Consider the following 25,386-nt stretch of genomic DNA (forward strand, 5'->3'; position numbering starts at 1 on the left):
CATGGAGACAGCTCTGATTGGCTAAACTGCAAGTCTCTCAAATGAACAGAAATAAGGGTACAGTCTGCGGAGGCTTAGATAATTACAGAGATAAAACGTGTATTAGTATAACTGTGTTGGTTAAGCAAAACTGGGGAATTGGTAATTAAGGGATTATCTTTCTTCTAAAACAACAAAAATTCTGGTGTTGACTATTCCTTTAAATTACATGTTCTATCTAATTCTTGCAAGTTTTAATTTTGACTTTCCTATAAACTTTCTAATTTACTCCTATTATCAATTTTTCTTTGTTCTCTTGCTATCTTTATTTGAAAAGCAGGAATGTAATGTTTAGGAGCTGGCCCATTTTAGGTTCAGCAGCCTGGATAGCACTTACGTATCGGTGGCTATATTTAGCCACCAATAAGCAAGCGCAACCCAGGTGCTGAACCAAAAATGTGCTGGCTCCTAAGCATTACATTCCTGCTTTTTAAAAAAAAAAAAAAAACAGCAAGCCAACAAAGAAAAATTGATAATAGGAGTAAATTATTAATTTCTTAAAATTGATGCTCTATCTGAATGATTAAAGAAAAAAAAATATTGTTTTAGTGTCCTTTTAAAAAAAAGTGACTTGAAGCCCAAAAAAATTATTTTGTGGTTCAGACAGAGCATAAAATTTAAAAAAAAGTTTCCATTTTACTTCTATGATCATTCCCCTGATATTCTGTATACAATAATATCTGGAGGGTTTCTTGCCATTTCATTTTCTATTTTTATGTGTACAAATGTATCGGTGTGTCTATGTGATGCAGCTTCTGTGAGGTGTACAGTGTCGGTGTAGTCCGATTTCTGCTTATACACGCACGCCCACACGTTACAGGATCTGCCGTCTACAGCACCGAATAAATCAATATCTGGGACTACAACTCACACAAGCATCGGATGACACATTGCAACTGAGCATGTGTTCACAGCAGTGGCATATTTAGGTTTTGTACTGCCCTAGGCACTCCAAATTCTAAAGCCAGATTGCTGATTATTACAGAGAGTGACACTATCTGTGTCACTCTCTGTAATGATCTTCCGTTAGTGCAGCGTGGGAGGAAGGGGTGGAGTTCCCTACACTACAGAAAAAGGTTAGGCAGGGGAGTGGGCAGGATAGGGCCCTACACTAAAGAAAAGGATTGTTGCAAGAGGGATGTGGAACCCTATACTACAGAAAAATAAATACAATTAATAATAATAATATTAAAAATAAATAAATCATAATTTGTTACTGGCAGACTGGCTTCCAGTAACAAACATGGCTGTGGATAGCAGGAGGGGTGAGAGTAAGAGAGATGTTAGGGGGGGGGGTAAGGGAGTATGATGGGGGGAGGGGGGAAAGAAAAGAAAAAAATGCCAAACTTCATACTTGCAGACTCTCTACCAGTACCTAAGATGGTGGTGACCAGTGAGGGGGGGGGGGGGCGGCTGCTTGGGAGCTATCATGTAAGGATCAGGAGGTGGGGGTTGTCAGGTGGGAGGGTAATTTCTACACTACAGCAAAACAAAGTTAATGTCAAGTTTGATGAATCAGTGCCCAGTTTTTAAAGAACCCTACTAAAAACAGGGGCACTTTCATTCATCAAACTTTACATTTCACTTGTTTTGTTAAAATACTTACCCTTTAATCTTGAAAGCCGCTCCAGCGCTTCCCCCGCCCGTCACAAGCCTCTTCATATGTCAAAAATGACGAATCCGGCTTCCTCCAATCACGGCGTTGCCTCAAGAAATGATTCCCCTGGGGGGAAGCCGTTATTGGAGGATGCCGTATTCATCATTGTTGATGTATGAAGTGACGAGCGAGAGGAGGGGGAAATCGCTGGAGCGGCTTTTAAGATTAAAAAAAAGGTATAACAAAACGAGTCAAATGCAAAGTTTGATGAATGAAAGTGCCCCTGTTTTTAATAGGGTTTTTAAAAACCGGGCACTGATTCATCAAACTTCACATTCACTTTACCCTTTCAAGCTAAGCCCCTTCACTGCGAGGACTTTCAAAAGTTTAGTGCTCAGCTGTCATTACCCCCTCCTAATTTCCAAAAACCAAGAGCAAAGTCATGCATTGTCTGCTGTTTCTGAATAAAGGGAATCCCAGAGAAGCTTTTACAACCATTTGCCTTATGACTGTAGTAGTAAAGTGCAAATAATTTCAGTGAGAAACCCAAAGTTTGAGAAAAAGTTAATTTTATATGATTGTATTTGGCGGCCAAATAGTAGCATCAAATATACCATTGTATTGTAGATCAATACCTTGGATTGTCTACTATAAAAATATAGTTTTATAGGTAAATAAAAAAACAACAAAAAAACAAAAAGGCTCTATTTCTGTTTAAACAGAGTGGTAGCAAAAATGCTCTGTTACTTTGGGCTAGTTTTTCTCTGAAATACCGGGATAGCGAAAGGGGTTAATATTGCAACATCTGGTGAGCTTTAAAGGGACAGTATACACTCATCTTCATATAACTGCATGTAATAGACACTACTATAAAGAATAAGATGCACAGATACGGATATAAAAATCCAGTATAAAATGGTTTAAAAACGTACTTAGCAGCTTTCAGTTTAGCTCTACTGAAAAGGCAGTTGGAAAGCCCACTGCAAGTGGCAAATAAGACCCTCCCCCTTCTTTTGCATATGAAAAGACCCTTTACACAAACAGGAGCAAGCTGGAGAAGGCAGCTGACGGTATTCACATAAAACTTTCGGGATTGGTTAGGAGTCTGAAAATCAGAGCAATGTTATTTAAAAATAAGCAAAATTATACTTTTTTTTTTTTTTAAAGAAAACAAACCTTTATGGGCTATATAAATAGATAATCTAAAACACGCACATACGTTTATCTGACCTGTTTACTAGTTATTTGTTCTCACCACTAGGTTTTGGCTGAAGTGTGTATTGCTATGTCTGACTTATGAAGTGCCTGGACCCAACGTCTATCTATTCAGTGACCTGTACTATTGCTCCATCTAGTGTAATAAATTAGGAACTACACCCAAGTGAAAGGAAACAAGTGGATAATTAAATATAGTGAGGTGCATAATCAACAAAAAGCATAAAAAAAGATAATGCAAAAGCACTTCATCTGAACTTCTAATGAGATTGTTTTCTAACAAATTTTAAAATTAGTTACATTTTCCTTTCCCCTCCATCACATGACAACCATATGCCAATCACTAAACACATATACTTATATATTGTAAATTCTTGCACATGCTCAGGAGGAGCTTGTGCCTCAGAAAGACCAGGAGGGAGCAAAAAAAAAAGTATGTAAAAAAGACAGGCAAATACAGAAAGTAGAACAGGGAGGGACAGAGGGGAGAATTGAGAGAAAAAGGGTGAGACAAAATGAGGTTGCAAGGGAGAGCGAAGGGCCCAATCTTAAACCAATCAGCAGTGTATGAAATATTATGCTGACCCTTGCATGGGCAGACCTCATGGAATCATCTAAACGCTGAACCAGGAATCCCATGCTTGCTGCTTATCACTATAAAAAGTAATGACGCTGACTAGAACCCAGAATCTCTCATAGGAAAGTGAATAAGGGAGCGCTTAGCACTGATGGCAGCTTTTGAAGCAAATACAAATCAAATTACATAGCTTAATTTACCTTGTATTCACTTCTACTTTAACAAAAATACAAGTGTATCACTGCCATAAACTTCTCTATACAGAATGCCACTAATATATAGAGAGGTTCACTGATCAGAACCTGTCTTTGATTAAAAAACATCCACAGTTTTCCCCTATTACTTAAATGGACACTAAAGTCAAATTAAAGGGACATTCTAATACAGAATACGTATTGTTTAAAACGATAGAAAATCCCTTTATTACCATTCCCCAGCTTTGCATAACCAACACTGTTATACAGGGGCGTATTTTGGCCTAGCCAAACAAGGCACTTGCCTAGGGCAGCACATTTTTTTGTGGCTATATTTATAAGAAGCTTAAAGGGAGAGTCAAGTCCAAAAAAAAACTTTCATGATTCAGATAGGGCATGTAATTTTAAACAACTTTCCAATTTACTTTTATCACCAATTTTGCTTTGTTCTCTTGGTATTCTTAGTTGAAAGCTAAACCTAGGAGGTTCATATGCTAATTTCTTAGACCTTGAAAGCCGCCTCTAATCTGAAAGCATTTTGATAGTTTTTCACCACTAGAGGGCATTAGTTCATGTGTTTCACATAGATAACATTGAGCTCCCGCACGTGAATTTACCGAGGAGTGAGCACTGATTGGCTAAAATGCAAGTCTGTCAAAAGAACTGAAATAAGGGGGCAGTCTGCAGAGGCTTAGATACAAGGTAATTACAGAGGTAAAACGTGTATTATTATAACTGAGTTGGTTATGCAAAACTGGGCAATGGGTAATAAAGGGATTATCTTTTAAAACAACTAAACTTCTGGTGTTGACTGTCCCTAAGTTATTTTAGAAGTATTATACAGGTATATAATGGGAGATTTTGCCCAAGGAACACATTCTAGGTGGGGTATAGTAAGAGCATGCCCAAGGAGCTTACAGTTTAGGTAGCTGTGAACCTCTTTTATTCAGCTAACTATTGCCTTTAGTTCTGTTGGCTTTCAGAACATAGTATTGTGTTTGGGGCAGTATTGTTTCAAGAAATATTGCAACAATAGATCAATGTGTGTGTCTGTGTGCTCATGTGACCGTGTGTATGTGTATAACTCTGTGTGTGTGTATGTGTCTATGTGTCTATGTGTATATGTGTATGCAAGTGTTTTTTAAGCCCTGGTTAACAATTACTTTGGAAATGCCATGGGGGAAAAAAAAAAATCACATTACTCTCTGAGCAAAAAATATTATAGCCAATAAAAGGCCTAAACCCTTGGGGGGGGGCAGCAGACTTTTGAGTGCCTAGGGCAGCACAAAAACTAAATACGCCACTTTTGTTATATTAATACACTTTTTACCTCTGCAGACGGCCCCTTATTTCAGTTCTTTCGACAGACTTGCATTTTAGCCAATCAGTGCTGACTCCAAGGTACCTCCATGAGAGTGAGCACAAACAATGTTATCTATATGGCACACATGAACTAGCGCTGTCAAGCTGTGAAAAACTGTCAAAACGCACTGAGATAAGAAGCAGCCTTCAATGACTTAGAAATTAGCATGTGAGCCTACCTAGGGTTAGCTTTCAACAATCAATACCAAGATAACAAAGCAAATTTGATGATAAAAAATTGGAAAGTTGATTAAAATTGCACATCCTATCTAAATCATGAAAGTTTAATTTTGACTTGACTGTCCCTTTAAATTGTCATGATTCAAATAGAGAGAATGCAATTTTCAGTTTTTTGAGTACTTTCCAATTTACTTTTATTATCAAATTGTACACAGTCTTTTTATATGCTCACGTTCTACTGAGCATGTGCAAGAGTTCACAGTATATAAATATATTAGTCCGTGATTGGCTGATTGCTGCCACCTGATACAAGGGCCCGGAAGATTGAAATATTTTTTAAAAAATTTGCCAGAAACAGATCTGCTGCTCATATAAAAATCAGAGAAATTGTTATTGCAATGTTTTTTTATTATGCAATGGTTGATTTTGCAATTCTATTGAATTAAAGGGGATATAAATACCAAACATTTTCTTTAGTGATTCAGACAGAGCATACAATTTTAAAAAAAAGTTTCCAATTTACTTCTATTATCAAAAGTTGCTTTGTTGAAGAGATACCTAGGTAGGCATCTGGAGCACTATATAGCAGGAAACAGTGCTGCCATCTAGTGCTCTTGCAAATGCATAACATTATTCTAAAACTGCTGCCATATAGTGCTCCAGACACGTGCACGCTCCTAAGCTTATATGATTTACCTGATTTTTAACAAGACACCAAAACTACAAAGAACATTTGAAAGTTGTATAAAAAAGTTGTATAAAAAATTGCTCTTGCAAATGGACAATATTGTTGTAAAACTGCTGCCATATAGTGCTCTAGACACACGTGCATGCTCTTCAGCTTAAGTCCCTGCTTTTCAACAAAAGATAACAAGAAAACCAAGAAAATGTGATAATTGAAGTATATTAGAAAGCTGTATAAAATTGCATTATTTATCTGAAGCATGAAAGTTAAAATGTTGCTTATTATTATTCTCGGTTATTTGTAGAGCGCCAACAGATTCCGCAGTGCATATCCCTTTAATAGACCTTTAAACGTTCAGGAACACGTAGAAGACTATTTACCCCCTGCAGACACCAGTACTGACTCTGTATTTACACAAACCCACTGCACTTACCGTTCGCCCTCATCCGATGAGGAATCGCTCCTTCTGTGTTTTTCTTTTTCCCTCTTCTTCTGCTTTTTCTTTTCCTTCTTTTTCTTCTTCTTTTTCTCCTTCTTCTGCTTCTTTATGCTGTCAGACCTGTGGGACCGAGACACAAAGTTACTGCGGGACCACAGAATCCCTTTGCCCTCTCTCCCAGGGTGAAAGGGCACACGAACCTGAATGAATCAGGTAATTAACTGTGAACATGGATTTTATTCGCTGTTCTATTTTACCCAGTTTTTGTGTCGCTCTCGTCTTCATTTTGTTTGCGTTTTTCTGCAGCTAAAACTTGCGCGTTTCCTGTTTTTTGGTGCTGAAAATGTAAAATTTGAAAACATCATATTTTTTAGAAAGCAAAGTGTACGTGCAAAAAATATTTTTAAATCTACTCTAAAGACAGTCAGGGCAACAAGTTTTAAACATTGCAGATAAACAAATCATTATTTATTCCAAGTATTTAAAGGGACATGAAACCCATATTTCTTTCATGTAATTAGCAAGAGTCCATGAGCTAGTGACGTATGGGATATACATTCCTACCAGGAGGGGCAAAGTTTCCCAAACCTCAAAATGCCTATAATTACACCCCTCACCACACCCACAATTCAGTTTTACAAACTTTGCCTCCTATGGAGGTGGTGAAGTAAGTTTGTGCTAGATTCTACGTTGATATGCGCTCCGCAGCAAGTTGGAGCCCGGTTTTCCTCTCAGCGTGCAGTGAATGTCAGAGGGATGTGAGGAGAGTATTACCTATTTGAATACAGTGATCTCCTTCTACGGGGTCTATTTCATAGGTTCTCCGTTATCGGTCGTAGAGATTCATCTCTTACCTCCCTTTTCAGATCGACGATATACTCTTATATATACCATTACCTCTGCTGATTCTCGTTTCAGTACTGGTTTGGCTTTCTACAAACATGTAGATGAGTGTCCTGGGGTAAGTAAATCTTATTTTCTGTGACACTCTAAGCTATGGTTGGGCACTTTGTTTATAAAGTTCTAAATATATGTATTCAAACATTTATTTGCCTTGACTCAGAATGTTCAACTTTCCTTATTTTCAGACAGTCAGTTTCATATTTGGGATAATGCATTTGATTTAATCATTTTTTCTTACCTTCAAAAATTTGACTTTTCCCTGTGGGCTGTTAGGCTCGCGGGGGCTGAAAATGCTTCATTTTATTGCGTCATTCTTGGCGCGGACTTTTTTGGTGCAAAAAATTAGTTTCCGTTTCCGGCGTCATACGTGTCGCCGGAAGTTGCGTCATTTTTTGACGTTATTTTGCGCCAAAAATGTCGGCGTTCCGGATGTGGCGTCATTTTGGCGCCAAAAAGCATTTAGGCGCCAAATAATGTGGGCGTCTTATTGGCGCGAAAAATATGGGCGTCGCTTTTGTCTCCACATTATTTTAGTCTCATTTTTCATTGCTTCTGGTTGCTAGAAGCTTGTTCTTTGGCATTTTTTCCCATTCCTGAAACTGTCATTTAAGGAATTTGATCAATTTTGCTTTATATATATGTTGTTTTTTCTCTTACATATTGCAAGATGTCTCACGTTGCATCTGAGTCAGAAGATACTACAGGAAAATCGCTGTCTAGTGCTGGATCTACCAAAGCTAAGTGTATCTGCTGTAAACTTTTGGTAGATATTCCTCCAGCTGTTGTTTGTATTGATTGTCATGACAAACTTGTTAAAGCAGATAATATTTCCTTTAGTAAAGTACCATTGCCTGTTGCAGTTCCTTCAACATCTAAGGTGCAGAATGTTCCTGATAATATAAGAGATTTTGTTTCTGAATCCATAAAGAAGGCTATGTCTGTTATTTCTCCTTCTAGTAAACGTAAAAAATCTTTTAAAACTTCTCTCCCTACAGATGAAATTTTAAATGAACATCATCATTCTGATTCTGATGACTCTTCTGGTTCAGAGGATTCTGTCTCAGAGGTTGATGCTGATAAATCTTCATATTTATTTAAAATGGAATTTATTCGTTCTTTACTTAAAGTACTAATTGCTTTAGAAATAGAGGATTCTGGTCCTCTTGATACTAATTCTAAACGTTTGGATAAGGTATTTAAAGCTCCTGTGGTTATTCCAGAAGTTTTTCCTATTCCTAATGCTATTTCTGCAGTAATTTCCAAAGAATGGGATAAATTGGGTAATTCATTTACTCCTTCTAAACGTTTTAAGCGATTATATCCTGTGCCGTCTGACAGATTAGAATTTTGGGACAAAATCCCTAAAGTTGATGGGGCTATTTCTACCCTTGCTAAACGTACTACTATTCCTACGTCAGATGGTACTTCGTTTAAGGATCCTTTAGATAGGAAAATTGAATCCTTTCTAAGAAAAGCTTATCTGTGTTCAGGTAATCTTCTTAGACCTGCTATATCTTTGGCTGATGTTGCTGCAGCTTCAACTTTCTGGTTGGAAACTTTAGCGCAACAAGTAACACATCATGATTCTCATGATATTATTATTCTTCTACAGCATGCTAATAATTTTATCTGTGATGCCATTTTTGATATTATCAGAGTTTATGGCTTAAAACTTGGAATGCTGATATGGCTTCTAAATCAACTTTACTTTCCATTTCTTTCAGGGTAACAAATTATTTGGTTCTCAGTTGGATTCCATTATTTCAACTGTTACTGGTGGGAAAGGAACTTTTTTACCACAGGATAAAAAATCTAAAGGTAAAAGCAGGGCTAATAATAGTTTTCGTTCCTTTCGTTTCAACAAAGAACAAAAGCCTGATCCTTCATCCTCAGGAGCAGTTTCAGTTTGGAAACCATCTCCAGTCTGGAATAAATCCAAGCCAGCTAGAAAGGCAAAGCCTGCTTCTAAGTCCACATGAAGGTGCGGCCCTCATTCCAGCTCAGCTGGTAGGGGGCAGGTTACGTTTTTTCAAGGAAATTTGGATCAATTCTGTTCACAATCTTTGGATTCAGAGCATTGTTTCAGAAGGGTACAGAATTGGTTTCAAGATGAGACCTCCTGCAAAGAGATTTTTTCTTTCCCGTGTCCCAGTAAATCCAGTAAAAGCTCAAGCATTTCTGAAATGTGTTTCAGATCTAGAGTTGACTGGAGTAATTATGCCAGTTCCAGTTTCGGAACAGGGGATGGGGTTTTATTCAAATCTCTTCATTGTACCAAAGAAGGAGAATTCCTTCAGACCAGTTCTGGATCTAAAAATATTGAATCGTTATGTAAGAATACCAACGTTCAAGATGGTAACTGTAAGGACTATCTTGCCTTTTGTTCAGCAAGGGAATTATATGTCCACAATAGATTTACAGGATGCATATCTGCATATTCCGATTCATCCAGATCATTATCAGTTCCTGAGATTCTCTTTTCTGGACAAGCATTACCAGTTTGTGGCTCTGCCGTTTGGCCTAGCTACAGCCCCAAGAATTTTTACAAAGGTTCTCGGTGCCCTTCTGTCTGTAATCAGAGAACAGGGTATTGTGGTATTTCCTTATTTGGACGATATCTTGGTACTTGCTCAGTCTTTACATTTAGCAGAATCTCATACGAATCGACTTGTGTTGTTTCTTCAAGATCATGGTTGGAGGATCAATTTACCAAAAAGTTCTTTGATTCCTCAGACAAGGGTAACCTTTCTGGGTTTCCAGATGGATTCAGTGTCCATGACTCTGTCTTTAACAGACAAGAGACGTCTAAAATTGATTGCAGCTTGTCGAAACCTTCAGTCACAATCATTCCCTTCGGTAGCCTTATGCATGGAAATTCTAGGTCTTATGACTGCTGCATCGGACGCGATCCCCTTTGCTCGTTTTCACATGCGACCTCTTCAGCTCTGTATGCTGAACCAGTGGTGCAAGGATTACACGAAGATATCTCAATTAATATCTTTAAAACCGATTGTTCGACACTCTCTAACATGGTGGACAGATCACCATCGTTTAATTCAGGGGGCTTCTTTTGTGCTTCCGACCTGGACTGTAATTTCAACAGATGCAAGTCTCACAGGTTGGGGAGCTGTGTGGGGATCTCTGACGGCACAAGGAGTTTGGGAATCTCAGGAGGTGAGATTACCGATCAATATTTTGGAACTCCGTGCAATTTTCAGAGCTCTTCAGTTTTGGCCTCTTCTGAAGAGAGAATCGTTCATTTGTTTTCAGACAGACAATGTCACAACTGTGGCATACATCAATCATCAAGGAGGGACTCACAGTCCTCTGGCTATGAAAGAAGTATCTCGAATTTTGGTTTGGGCGGAATCCAGCTCCTGTCTAATCTCTGCGGTTCATATCCCAGGTATAGACAATTGGGAAGCGGATTATCTCAGTCGCCAAACGTTGCATCCGGGCGAATGGTCTCTTCACCCAGAGGTATTTCTTCAGATTGTTAAAATGTGGGAACTTCCAGAAATAGATCTGATGGCGTCCCATCTAAACAAGAAACTTCCCAGGTATCTGTCCAGATCCCGGGATCCTCAGGCGGAGGCAGTGGATGCATTATCACTTCCTTGGAAGTATCATCCTGCCTATATCTTTCAGCCTCTAGTTCTTCTTCCAAGAGTAATCTCCAAGATTCTGAAGGAATGCTCGTTTGTTCTGCTGGTAGCTCCGGCATGGCCTCACAGGTTTTGGTATGCGGATCTTGTCCGGATGGCCTCTTGCCAACCGTGGACTCTTCCGTTAAGACCAGACCTTCTGTCACAAGGTCCTTTTTTCCATCAGGATCTGAAATCCTTAAATTTAAAGGTATGGAGATTGAACGCTTGATTCTTGGTCAAAGAGGTTTCTCTGACTCTGTGATTAATACTATGTTACAGGCTCGTAAATCTGTATCTCGAGAGATATATTATAGAGTCTGGAAGACTTATATTTCTTGGTGTCTTTCTCATCATTTTTCTTGGCATTCTTTTAGAATACCGAGAATTTTACAGTTTCTTCAGGATGGTTTAGATAAGGGTTTGTCCGCAAGTTCTTTGAAAGGACAAATCTCTGCTCTTTCTGTTCTTTTTCACAGAAAGATTGCTATTCTTCCTGATATTCATTGTTTTGTACAAGCTTTGGTTCGTATAAAACCTGTTATTAAGTCAATTTCTCCTCCTTGGAGTTTGAATTTGGTTCTGGGAGCTCTTCAAGCTCCTCCGTTTGAACCTATGCATTCATTGGACATTAAATTACTTTCTTGGAAAGTTTTGTTCCTTTTGGCCATCTCTTCTGCCAGAAGAGTTTCTGAATTATCTGCTCTTTCTTGTGAGTCTCCTTTTCTGATTTTTCATCAGGATAAGGCGGTGTTGCGAACTTCTTTTGAATTTTTACCTAAAGTTGTGAATTCCAACAACATTAGTAGAGAAATTGTGGTTCCTTCATTATGTCCTAATCGTTGCATTCTTTGGATGTTGTTAGAGCTTTGAAATATTATGTTGAAGCTACGAAATCTTTCCGTAAGACTTCTAGTTTATTTGTTATCTTTTCCGGTTCTAGAAAAGGCCAGAAAGCTTCTGCCATTTCTTTGGCATCTTGGTTGAAATCTTTAATTCATCTTGCCTATGTTGAGTCGGGTAAAACTCCGCCTCAAAGAATTACAGCTCATTCTACTAGGTCAGTTTCTACTTCCTGGGCGTTTAGGAATGAAGCTTCGGTTGACCAGATTTGCAAAGCAGCAACTTGGTCCTCTTTGCATACTTTTACTAAATTCTACCATTTTGATGTATTTTCTTCTTCTGAAGCAGTTTTTGGTAGAAAAGTACTTCAGGCAGCGGTTTCAGTTTGAATCTTCTGCTTATGTTTTTCGTTAAACTTTATTTTTGGGTGTGGATTATTTTCAGCAGGAATTGGCTGTCTTTATTTTATCCCTCCCTCTCTAGTGACTCTTGTGTGGAAAGATCCACATCTTGGGTAGTCATTATCCCATACGTCACTAGCTCATGGACTCTTGCTAATTACATGAAAGAAAACATAATTTATGTAAGAACTTACCTGATAAATTCATTTCTTTCATATTAGCAAGAGTCCATGAGGCCCGCCCTTTTTTTGTGGTGGTTATGATTTTTGTATAAAGCACAATTATTCCAATTCCTTATTTTATATGCTTTCGCACTTTTTTATCACCCCACATCTTGGCTATTCGTTAAACTGAATTGTGGGTGTGGTGAGGGGTGTATTTATAGGCATTTTGAGGTTTGGGAAACTTTGCCCCTCCTGGTAGGAATGTATATCCCATACGTCACTAGCTCATGGACTTTTGCTAATATGAAAGAAATGAATTTATCAGGTAAGTTCTTACATAAATTATGTTTTTTCTCTTTCATGATTTAGAAAGAGCATACCATTTTAAACAACTTCTAATTTACTTCTATTATCTAATTTGCTTAATTCTCTTGATATTCATTGCTGAAAAGCATATCTAGATAGGCTCAGTAGCTGCTGATTGGTTGCTGCACATAGATGCCTCGTGTGATTGGCTCACCCATATGTAGTTATTTCTTCAACAAAGCATATCTAAAGAATGAAGCAAATTAGAAAATAGAAGTAAATTGGAATGCTGTTTAAAATTGTATTCTCTATCTGAATCATGAAAGAAAAATTTTGGATTTAGTGTCCCTTTAATAGACATACACTAAAGGAGAGGCTTCCTTAAAGGGATAGTCTAGTCAAAATTAAACTTTCATAATTCAGGTAGAGCAGCAATTTTAAGCAACTTTAAAATGTACTACTGTTATCAATTTGTCTTCGTTCTCTTGGTATTTTTATTTAAAAAAGCAGGAATGTAAGCATAGGAGCCGGCCCATTTTTGGTTCAGCACCTGAGTAGCACTTTTTGATTGGTGTCTAAATGCAGCCATACAATCAGCTACCCAGGTGCTGAACCAAAAATGGGACGGCTCTTAAGCTTACATTCAAATAAAGACACAAAGAGAATGAAGAAAAATTGATAATAGGAATAAATTAGAAAGTTGCTTAAAATTGTTGTTCTATCTGAAAGTTTAATTTTGACTTAACTATTCCTTTAACTACATTATTCTAGTTCCTCTTGACAACAGTGTGCTTTCAAGAACATGTGAAGATGTCATTTTTTGTTTTCTTCGGTCTAAAATAGGGCATTTCAAAATGTACACAACTGATACTGCAGTGAGTTTCCATTTAAATATAAAAAGCTTTAAAAAGGGACATGAAAGTCAAAATGAAACTTTCATGATTCTAACAGAACATGTCATTTTAAAGGCCTTTTCAATATACTTCTATTATCAAAATGTAACATAGTAACATAGTAACATAGTAGATAAGGTTGAAAAAAGACTGAAGTCCATCGAGTTCAACCTATACAAATCTAAAATACTTACAAAAAGCTCCAGTTAAGCTTAAATAACCCCATTAAAATGTGACCCATTTAATACTAGCAATCATATCCATGAATTTTGTTTATATACAGAAAATTATCCAGACTATTTTTAAATGTATCTATGGTATTGGCATTCACTACCTCCTTTGGTAATGAGTTCCACAATTTTATTGCTCTTACAGTGAAAAAACGTTTCCGTTGCAGGAGATTAAATCTCCTTTCCTCCAACCTTAAATTATGACCTCTTGTCAGAACCAATTTTCTTGGAATAAAAAGAGCTTCTGCCATCTCTGTATATGGGCCTTGAATATATTTATATAAAGTAATCATGTCACCTCTCAAGCGCCTTTTTTCTAAAGAGAACAGACCCAGTTTGGCTAGCCTCTCCTCATAGGTTAATTTCTCCAATCCCCTTATTAGCTTTGTGGCCCTTCTCTGAACTTTTTCTAGTTCTGCAATATCTTTTTTAGCAATCGGTCCCCAGAACTGCACTCCAAACTCAAGGTGAGGTCTTACCAGGGCTTTATATAATGACAGAATTATGCTTTCCTCCCTTGAATCAATGCCTCTTTTAATACATGCTAGTATCTTATTAGCCTTTGAAGCCGCTGCTCTGCATTGTGCACTCATCTTTAGCTTGTTATCTATTACTACTCCCAAATCCCTTTCCTCCTGTGTTTGGCTAAGTCTTGTCCCATTTAAAAAATACATAGCCTGCTTATTTTTACTTCCAAAATGTAGAACCTTACATTTTTCCGTATTAAATCTCATTTTCCATTCACTTGCCCATAGTTCTAATTTTAGCAAATCCCTTTGCAAAGAGAGTTCATCCTGCTCTGACCTAATGACCTTACTTAACTTAGTATCATCTGCAAAAATAGAGATGTCGCTATTTAATCCTTGCTCCAAGTCATTTATAAAAATATTAAAAAGAACAGGGCCCAGTACTGATCCCTGGGGGACGCCACTGATTACCTTTGTCCAATCTGAGTATGATCCATTTACTGCTACTCGTTGCTCCCTATCTTTTATCCAGTTATTTATCCATGAGCTAACATTTTCAGCTATTCCCAGTCCCTTAATTTTGTGCATTAATCTCTCATGAGGCACTGTATCAAATGCCTTTGCAAAATCTAAGTATATCACATCAACTGATTCCCCTTTATCTATATTTTTACTTACTTCCTCGTAGAATCTAATTAGATTAGTTTGACATGATCTATTTCTCCTAAAGCCATGCTGATTAGAACTCATAATCTTGTTTACACGAATATGCTCATCAATATAATCCCTTATAATCCCTTCAAATATCTTCCCCACTATTGATGTCAGACTAACTGGTCTATAGCTTCCTGGATCATCCCTGCTTCCCTTTTTGAAGAGTGGCACCACATCAGCTTTACGCCAATCCTGGGGTACCATGCCTGAGGATAATGAGTCTTGAAAAATTAAGAGTAAAGGTTTGTCTATAACAGTGCTAAGTTCACTTAACACCCTTGGGTGTATTCCATCTGGGCCTGGAGTTTTATTTACCTTAATATTTTTTAGTTTTTTCCTGATATCCTCTAAACAAAACCCAGTTAGTGGTATGGACTGGCATGTTCTATTCTGTTCCAAAGTATCATTCAATGGTTCCTCTCTTGTGTATACTGAAGAAAAAAACTGGTTTAGTACCTCAGCCTTTTCCCTGTCATTATTTATCATGCTACCCTCCACACATTTTAATGTACCTATATTATCCTTCTTAGATTTTTTGCTATTTATGTACTTAAAGAACCTTTTAGGGTTAGACTTAGAATCCTTGGCAATTAATTTTTCATTTTCAATTTTGGCTAATTTGATTGCTTTTTTGCAAGCTCTGTTACATTCCTTAAAAATATTGTATGCTGAGTCTGTACTATTTTCTTTTAATAATTTAAATGCCCTACGTTTTTTCCTAATTTCTTTTAACACATTTTTATTTAGCCATAACGGCTTATTTTTTTTATTTTTATTTTTATAACCATATGGTATATATTGATATGTATATTTATTTAACAAATTTTTAAATATTATCCATTTATCCTCTGTATTTTTATTAGAAAATACATTGTCCCAATTTATATTATTTAATGATTTCCTTAAATCGTTGAATTTTGCTTTCTTGAAATTAAAAGTCTTAGTTAAGCCTTTAAAACACTGCATATGAAAAGAGATTTCAAATGTGACCATGTTATGATCACTGTTACCCAAATGTTCTTTAACTTCTATGTTTGATATTATATCTGTATTGTTTGATAGCACTAAATCCAATATAGCTTTACTCCTAGTTGGCTCCTCTATTAATTGTGACAAGAAGTTATCCCTGAGAACATTTAAAAATCTATCCCCCTTAGCTGAATTACTAGTTTCATTTGCCCGCTTTATATCAGGGTAGTTAAAATCTCCCATAATTACAGCACTGTTATTAGCAGCCTTACCTATTTGGATAAGTAGTTGAGTTTCCTCCGGGTCACTAATGTTGGGAGGCTTGTAGCATGTTCCTAGTAATATTTTTTTAGGATTTTTCCCCCCACTCTTTATTTCTTTATGTATTTTGGTTTCTTAGAACACTTTGTTGAAAAGCATACCTAGGTAGTTTCATGAGAAGCAATGCACTACTAGGAGCTAGCTGCAGATTGGTGGTTATGCACATATGCTACTTGTCATTGGCTCTCCAGATGTGTTCAGTTAGCCCACAGTAGTGCATTGCTGCTCTGGAACTGACTTTATCTATGTGTTTAACTTCTGCAAAGGGTCAAGCACGTTTATACCCCTTTAACATAAAGTTTCTTACACGTAATCATCAATATGTAACAACAAAGAAATAAAAAGTTACATCAACAACTTCCTATTTCTTGTTAATGAAAGAACATTGTGTTTTTTAGTTTATTACAAACATAAAGAAAAAAATATACATCAAACTTCCCACCTATGTTTATGGTCCTTCCAATTTTTACAGTTAGTTCAGCATTTATTTATTTTTAGTAAGAGCTCTTGTTCAAAATAGTTTTTTGACAACATGTAAACTAAGCATTAAAAATTACGTCCAAAGAGTAATAACAGTTTCATATTTTACTGAAACATTTTGCAAATTATTTTATTCACTGTTTGTTCTTGAAATATTAGAGAAACAAGGCCAGGGCAGCCTTTATTGTCTCAGTTATGTATGTAAGTAGCCAAAATAAAATTCTATATCAAAGTGTGATAATTAGCTAAATACGTTATTTCAAGTAATCAGTTTGTGATGTGTACTGAAGAATGACTTACAGTAAATATAGAGAAGCCCTTTTTTGTTGCTTCTTTATCTTCTTTGGAAAGCATCAACTTAGAAAGACCACTAAAGAACAAAACAAAAAAGATAATTCAGTAAAATGGTACAGAGAAAATATATAAATCCAGGTTACTGCAGGTTCAGTATCTTGTGTACAGTAAAAAATATAAATGTGAACCATAACCAAAGTTTGTATGTCTATACTGTAGCATAGTCAAGCTATCCAATTCCTTTGTAGCTGCTCAGATAAGAATTCTATGCCCCTGTGTAGAATTATTGTTTTATGTTGTACTATACAATAAACAACATGGAGAAATGCAACATGAATAATACAATGCACTTATATCAGTTATCATAATGTTTTAGTTCTAGTTATTTCAAACAATATCTCAGCTAACATGTACCTTGAGTTTCCCAAGCCCATGACACGATCCACATCTTTTTCATCTCTCTCTGACCCTTCCCGCTTACAGACCTCAGCAAACTCCTATAAGAGAAATGACATGTTATAACAGTAAAGATTAAGTGGAACTATTTTATACATTTGTGTGTATTTGGGGTTTACTTAAAAATTTCCATGCTCCATTGTGAAACAATATCAGATACTTTAAATAAAATAATTCACATAAAACGGCATCTAGATGCAAGTCAGGCACCAACCGCAGCCAGGCACCAGCCGGCCTCCGGCCCCGTAACCGCAGCCAGGCACCAGCCGGCCTCCGGCCCCGTAACCGCAGCCAGGCACCAGCCGGCCTCCGGCCCCGTAACCGCAGCCAGGCACCAGCCGGCCTCCGGCCCCGTAACCGCAGCCAGGCACCAGCCGGCCTCCGGCCCCGTAACCGCAGCCAGGCACCAGCCGGCCTCCGGCCCCGTAACCGCAGCCAGGCACCAGCCGGCCTCCGGCCCCGTAACCGCAGCCAGGCACCAGCCGGCCTCCGGCCCCGTAACCGCAGCCAGGCACCAGCCGGCCTCCGGCCCCGTAACCGCAGCCAGGCACCAGCCGGCCTCCGGCCCCGTAACCGCAGCCAGGCACCAGCCGGCCTCCGGCCCCGTAACCGCAGCCAGGCACCAGCCGGCCTCCGGCCCCGTAACCGCAGCCAGGCACCAGCCGGCCTCCGGCCCCGTAACCGCAGCCAGGCACCAGCCGGCCTCCGGCCCCGTAACCGCAGCCAGGCACCAGCCGGCCTCCGGCCCCGTAACCGCAGCCAGGCACCAGCCGGCCTCCGGCCCCGTAACCGCAGCCAGGCACCAGCCGGCCTCCGGCCCCGTAACCGCAGCCAGGCACCAGCCGGCCTCCGGCCCCGTAACCGCAGCCAGGCACCAGCATGCCTCCGGCCCCGTAACCGCAGCCAGGCACCAGCCGGCCTCCGGCCCCGTAACCGCAGCCAGGCACCAGCCGGCCTCCGGCCCCGTAACCGCAGCCAGGCACCAGCCGGCCTCCGGCCCCGTAACCGCAGCCAGGCACCAGCCGGCCTCCGGCCCCGTAACCGCAGCCAGGCACCAGCCGGCCTCCGGCCCCGTAACCGCAGCCAGGCACCAGCCGGCCTCCGGCCCCGTAACCGCAGCCAGGCACCAGCCGGCCTCCGGCCCCGTAACCGCAGCCAGGCACCAGCCGGCCTCCGGCCCCGTAACCGCAGCCAGGCACCAGCCGGCCTCCGGCCCCGTAACCGCAGCCAGGCACCAGCCGGCCTCCGGCCCCGTAACCGCAGCCAGGCACCAGCCGGCCTCCGGCCCCGTAACCGCAGCCAGGCACCAGCCGGCCTCCGGCCCCGTAGCCGCAGCCAGGCACCAGCCGGCCTCCGGCCCCGTAGCCGCAGCCAGGCACCAGCCGGCCTCCGGCCCCGTAGCCGCAGCCAGGCACCAGCATGCCTCCGGCCCCGTAGCCGCAGCCAGGCACCAGCATGCCTCCGGCCCCGTAGCCGCAGCCAGGCACCAGCATGCCTCCGGCCCCGTAGCCGCAGCCAGGCACCAGCATGCCTCCGGCCCCGTAGCCGCAGCCAGGCACCAGCATGCCTCCGGCCCCGTAGCCGCAGCCAGGCACCAGCATGCCTCCGGCCCCGTAGCCGCAGCCAGGCACCAGCATGCCTCCGGCCCCGTAGCCGCAGCCAGGCACCAGCATGCCTCCGGCCCCGTAGCCGCAGCCAGGCACCAGCATGCCTCCGGCCCCGTAGCCGCAGCCAGGCACCAGCATGCCTCCGGCCCCGTAGCCGCAGCCAGGCACCAGCATGCCTCCGGCCCCGTAGCCGCAGCCAGGCACCAGCATGCCTCCGGCCCCGTAGCCGCAGCCAGGCACCAGCATGCCTCCGGCCCCGTAGCCGCAGCCAGGCACCAGCATGCCTCCGGCCCCGTAGCCGCAGCCAGGCACCAGCATGCCTCCGGCCCCGTAGCCGCAGCCAGGCACCAGCATGCCTCCGGCCCCGTAGCCGCAGCCAGGCACCAGCATGCCTCCGGCCCCGTAGCCGCAGCCAGGCACCAGCATGCCTCCGGCCCCGTAGCCGCAGCCAGGCACCAGCATGCCTCCGGCCCCGTAGCCAGGCACCAGCATGCCTCCGGCACTGTAGCCGCAACCAGGTACCAGTCGGCCTTTGGCACAATAACTGCAGGTACATACCAATCGGCCTCCGGCACTGTAACAATACCTGCATATAAGCACATTTACACTAAATTATTGAGTTCCGGTGTTTCAGCCACACTCACCGGTGCATAACATCCAGCACATAGTCATGAAATCTCCATAAAGAATATTGTCAGTAAAACAAGTCGTACTAAAGAGCTCAGTAATTGTAGATGCAGCACTATCATAAAATACCTGGCCCTGAAGTGGAAGCATCTAGGAGTAACAACAGCACAGCCACAAAAGTGCATCTGTTGCATCACTCACTACAGAGTTCTAAACTGCCTCTGGAAGGACATCAGCAGAAGAATTGTGCGTCAGGAACTTCATAAAGTGAGTTATTATGGCAGAGCAGCTGTACACAAGTCTCACATCAACATGCGCAATGGCAAGCGTCGGCTAGAGTGGTGTAAAGCACACCGACACTAGAGCAGTGGAAACATGTTCTTGGAGCAATGAATCAAGCTTAACTATCTGATTAAGGCGAGTTAGAATGGCTTTTTTTTTTTTTACTCCAAATGGGAAGGAGGTTGGGGGAGGAGGGAATTAATGGAAGAGGAGAATTTTTTTTTCCTCTCCCTCTCTTGTTCTTTTGTTTTATTAAAGAGTGGAGAGAATAATTCATAGCCAAGTGAATAAGAATAGGGTTCTGGGTAGAAGTAATTGGGAGAAGAGATGGTAGATATATCTCCTAAGGTAAATGCACATATTTAATATACAGAAATCTAAATTGTATTCTTTATCTTATCCGTCTCTTTCTCCCAGTCTAAGGCAAGGGGGGGGGGTATATGTATTGGTTTGTTATTTATATACAATCTAGTTATATTATAATGAGGATATGAGCTTTTTTTTGTACTGCATAATGGAGATGAAACTTCTAGTTTGAGATTAACACACTAATTAAGAGATGTATCTGGAAAATGTTTGGAATTTACAATGCATTATCTATTTGACATAGTAAGGAAAGGATAGAACATGTAAATGACTCTTTGAATGGTGCACTATATTTATGTATAAATTGGAAATGTTATGGAGTGCTTACTCATATTTTGATTTGCATATATGTATTGTTTAAAACTTAAAAAAAAAAAAAAAGGCTTACCTATCTGGAAGTCTAATGGAAGAATTTGGGTATAGCAGATGCCAGAAGAACACTACCTAACAGAATGCAAAGTGTCTACTGTAAAGTGATAGAGAAGGGATCAACAGTCTGGGGCTGTTTTTTAAAATATTGTGAAAAGCCTTCTTAGAAGAGTTGCAGCTGTTATGCAAAATGGGAGGGGGGCAAACTCCTTATCAATGGCCATGGTTTTGGAATGTGATGTCCAACAAGCTTAAATAGGTGTAATGGTCAGGTATCAATATACTTTTGGCCATATAGTGTAGACAGATAGGATACAACTGCACCTGCTTCCTAAAGTTTCATTAAAGGGACATAATACTCATACTGCATCAGTTTCAAGTGATTTAGCATATAACTGTAAAAAGCTGATAGGAAAATATCACCTGAGCATCTCTATGTAAAAAAGGAAGATATTTTACTTCACAATTTCCTCAGCTCAGCAGAGTAAGTTCTGTGTAAAAAGTTATACTCAGCTGCAGGTAAAAAAAAAAAAAAAAAAATTAAAAATGAAGAAATGAACAGCAGCAAATCAGCATCAGTAGTGCTAAGGTCATGAACTCTTTTACTGTGATCTCATGAGATTTGACGTAACTCTCATAAGATTTCATAGTAAACTTCCTAAAACTGAATAGGGAAATAACATGAGTGTGCACGTAAGCTCACTCCCTTAGCTGTCCCGGGACAGACATACAGATTTGCTGCTTAGAAGTCCTTTACAATGGGATGTGGCTACTGAGGAATTTTTGAGGTAAAATATATCTTTCTTTTTTACACAGAGATGTTCAGGTGATATTTTCTAGTCAGCTTTTTACAGCTATGCTGCATCTCTTTCAAGTGTTTCAACATTCAAGTATTATGGCCCTTTAAATTACTTTACCTGTAGGCTCATTTGTTGATATCTATCTACCTCCAGCTATCAAATCCTTATTGTAGATTGTGATACATTTTAATTTACCAACAAAATCAATGTATTTTTTTATTCCATAGGCTTTTAAGACCTCACAGGTCTCGTCTTCAGATGAGGTCTTGAAAGTTTATGGAATAAAAAAAAAAACCTTAATTTTGTTTGTCCTTTAAAACGTATCACAAACTACTAACGAAACATTCTCTGTGGGACCAATACGGCAACACCCAATCCTCATAGCAAGAAGAGTAACCAGTGTAATTAATTAGTCATATCACTTGGCAAGTGTAGCATTAGAGAGTCGGAAATCACAAGAGATTGTTAAAGGTTATTCCTTATTGGCCTTGTCCTGATTTAACCTTGTCTATTACGTTATTACACAAGTAAACCAATCGTAATTGTACAGCATCTAATCTATCACACCGATTCCAAGAGCCCAATAAGACCCGCTATTTATTTTAAAAGTCTGACATGCCTTTTTTTCCGTTTTCGTTTCTGAGGCCACACCCAGATTATAAGCACCACCCCCATAAGTTGGTGACCTGGTGGTACTTACCTCCTTACTGAGTCCTTTGGGCTGATGCTTCACAGTCTTATAACCTCTATAAGAAAACAGAGCAATTATTCGGGAAGTAATCTTACATGATCATTCATCAATGCCTCCACCTATATCTATAATGTGGCCAATAAGAATCCTCTGCACTGGGAACATCAGCCGGCTTCACTTTCTACTCATTTCTAATACTTCAGGCATTTTAGTAAAATTCACTGTTCCTGAGACACATTGCAGCAGCCTCTACCTTCTAGCAATCAGGGATCTTGCACATAGACGGAATAAAACACTTTAGGCTAGATTGCAAGTGGAGAGCTAATTTAACGGATGCACGTTAAATAACCAGCCATTACAAGTGGCTTGTTAAAGCTACCACAAGCTTGCGGGTAGCACTTTGCGCTTGATTCATTAACCAGAGATCAGATCTCTGGTTAATCAAAAATATGTCCCCCAATTGCCCGCAAAATAAAGTGTATAGTGCCTTTACAAAAATAATAAATATGAGCATCTTTATTTTTAAGGGGTTAAAGTGTGCAGATGTTGGGTGTTAGAAAGAAAAAAAAAAGGCACTGAAAAGTGCCTTTACACTGCGATCTATGGGGACTGTGTTATTACTCTAAATATATATGTATATGCTTATATATTTATGTGTTAATTTGTGTATATACACACACAAATAAACACATAAATATATATGTATATAGTCATATACATATATATTTAAACTTTGTTGCACTAGGTTCTCTGCCGTGACTATCGGCATGAGAACGAGCTCCCATTAGAGCCTATGGAAGCGCGCTCTTGTAAACGCAAAGCTTCTATGCAATGCGAACACGAAGTTGCGTTCGCATTGCACTCAACTAGTAATACCAGCACACATTTGCGTGCGCTGGTATTACGAGTGGAGCGCAAATATCACACTCACGAAAGCGGAATTTTGCACTCCACTCGTAATCTAGGCTTTATCAGATAATCTAATTTGTTTTGACCTGTTCTTAACACTGAACAAAAACATCTATTTTTTTTTTATTTTATTTTTTTTAACAATGTTCCACAGCTCTCTTCTTTATAAGGACATTAAAAGAATGTTATAGAATGAACAGCATGCTAATGCATTGTACTGTGTGTAAAGTATATTTATTTATTTTTATTTTTTTAAATGCATGCGGTTTCATGCATAAGCATGACTGGCATTAACAAGTATGTTTAGACTCAAAGATTTTTTAAGTAGACAACCCAAAGTATTCATCTAGGCCAATTTTGGTAAATTTTGTGTCACCATTTCACTGCCAAATGCGATCATATAAAATAAATTAACTTTTTCACTGAAAATATTTACATTACGCTTGTGCACTCATGAAAAATTATTGTAAAAGCTTCTCTGGGATCCTTCTCCAACACCTCCCTGATCCCTCCCAAACAGCTCTCTTCCCCTCACGCACACTCATCCCCACCATCTTATGTACTGACAGACAGTCTGCCAGCATGAAGCTTAGGGCTTTTTTTTATTATTATATTTATTTTTTATTTTTCTGCAGTGCAGTGATCCCTTCTCAGCCCTCCCACCTCCCTGATCCCTCTCGAACAGCTCTCTAACCATTAACCCTCCCACTAGTGGCAGCCATCTTTAGTACTGGCAGCTGTTTGACAGTACCTAATTTATATATATTTTTAAATTTTGTTTTTAATTTTTCTGTACTGTAGTGGTCACCCCAACTTCCCCCCCTCCCGGCAATCGTTATATAATGCACCCCCCACCGTCCACCCTTTTTCTGTAGTGCAGCACCCCCCCCCCCCCGGCAATTGTTATATAGGGCACCCCCACAATCCACCCCTTTTCTGTAGTGCAGCACCCAATCCCTCCCTCTTCTTATTTTCTGTAGCTTTGGGCCCCAACCACTCCCACCCTAGAGTGTGCAGCCAATGAATGTGGAGAATATCAGTGCTCTGCACTTCCATTTCTAACAGGAACTGAAAAGCTCACAATTTCAGAATGGAATTACAGGAGAAGGGGACAAAATAAATAAAAGTATATTGCAGAGATTTATCATTGCATACTTCCATGTTTAGTGTCCCTTTAATAAACTGTCATACCTCTTTACAGTTACTGAAGAAATAAATTACTATAAGAAAAAAAAATCTTGGAGCTACTGCACAATGTGGAGATAACATTGTACAGTACCGTAAAGTCTGCCGTAAAGAATTTAAGACAAAAATATGAGGCTTTATGATTGATTTATTTTTTTATATTAATGAATTTTTTTTATATTATCTTATATTCTGAGGAAAAAAAACAGTATTTTTTTTTTATTTAAAAAAGTAATGTTTGTAAAATAAATACATTTTATCAACGGATTATGGTGTCCCGTTTTATTAAAAAAAAATTACAATTTAAAAATATACATTTTAGTGTTTTGGGCATTTCCGTAAACACAATTAAAACTAGTAAGATAATTTGCTTATTTTTAATAATAAATGAAGCATATTTACTAATTCGACAGGACAAATTTATCATATCGCCTGAGCTCGTCTATGGAAAAGCGCAAAGAAAAATACTACCATTTTCTTGATAAATTTGGGCGCACAGATGCGCTTCTCTAAAGGCGCTCTGAGGCGAACACTTAAGAGAATTGATAAATCTTGCGCTATATGCTCGCTCACTTATATTCTCTCTTCCTATCGGCCAATACTTCAAAAATGCCCAAACAAGACTGGTGTTGTTTTTAACCTATTGGTTACATGAAATGTCAATAAATGCACCTCTAACCCTAGGCTACTTACAGAGCTGCCATCATGGCTTCTTCTTCTGCCTGTTTCACCGCAGCCAGCTCTTCTTCTCTGGTCATCTTCTGCCCTTTGTTTTGCTGCTTTGCGTACCATGTCAGATCTTTGCCCTTCTGCCAACGCCCTACCGGGGCCATTAGAGAATTCCCTGTGCAAACACACCAGCAGCACGGTTGGATGCAGCCAAAGGGGTTAAACACACAGTAGAAGGGCACTGCTGGTTCAGAGCGGAACCCGTAGTGCTCTGCGGTTCTGGAGTGTTACTTCTACTGTGCGTAACCCCTCGGCACACAAACACACAGTAGAGCAGGGTCGATTGTCGTCAAACATAAATAATGAAAGTATATTGAAAAAAAAAAATTAAACTACACATAATTAAACAATTTTTATTACAATATCATACTGTTTTATATCCCTTTAAAAGGGACACTGAACCCAAATTTTTTCTTTCATGATTCGGATAGAGCATGCATTTTTAAGC

At 39.9% G+C, this 25,386-nt stretch overlaps 1 protein-coding gene across 1 annotated transcript in view; it reads right to left on the bottom strand.

Moving 5' to 3' along the window:
• Positions 1 to 25,386, bottom strand: part of C5H1orf35 (chromosome 5 C1orf35 homolog) — a 43,395-nt gene that overhangs the window by 12,460 nt on the left and 5,549 nt on the right. The window contains exons 3-8 of the mRNA XM_053712936.1: positions 24,903 to 25,053; positions 22,125 to 22,170; positions 17,332 to 17,414; positions 16,924 to 16,993; positions 6,546 to 6,625; positions 6,283 to 6,408 (exon numbers count right to left, since the gene is read on the bottom strand). Coding sequence (XP_053568911.1) covers positions 6,283 to 6,408; positions 6,546 to 6,625; positions 16,924 to 16,993; positions 17,332 to 17,414; positions 22,125 to 22,170; positions 24,903 to 25,053 — 556 coding nt within the window. The remainder of the gene's footprint in view (positions 1 to 6,282; positions 6,409 to 6,545; positions 6,626 to 16,923; positions 16,994 to 17,331; positions 17,415 to 22,124; positions 22,171 to 24,902; positions 25,054 to 25,386) is intronic.

The sequence above is a fragment of the Bombina bombina genome, chromosome 5, assembly GCF_027579735.1.
Source record: "Bombina bombina isolate aBomBom1 chromosome 5, aBomBom1.pri, whole genome shotgun sequence".
NCBI classification, from domain to species: domain Eukaryota; kingdom Metazoa; phylum Chordata; class Amphibia; order Anura; family Bombinatoridae; genus Bombina; species Bombina bombina.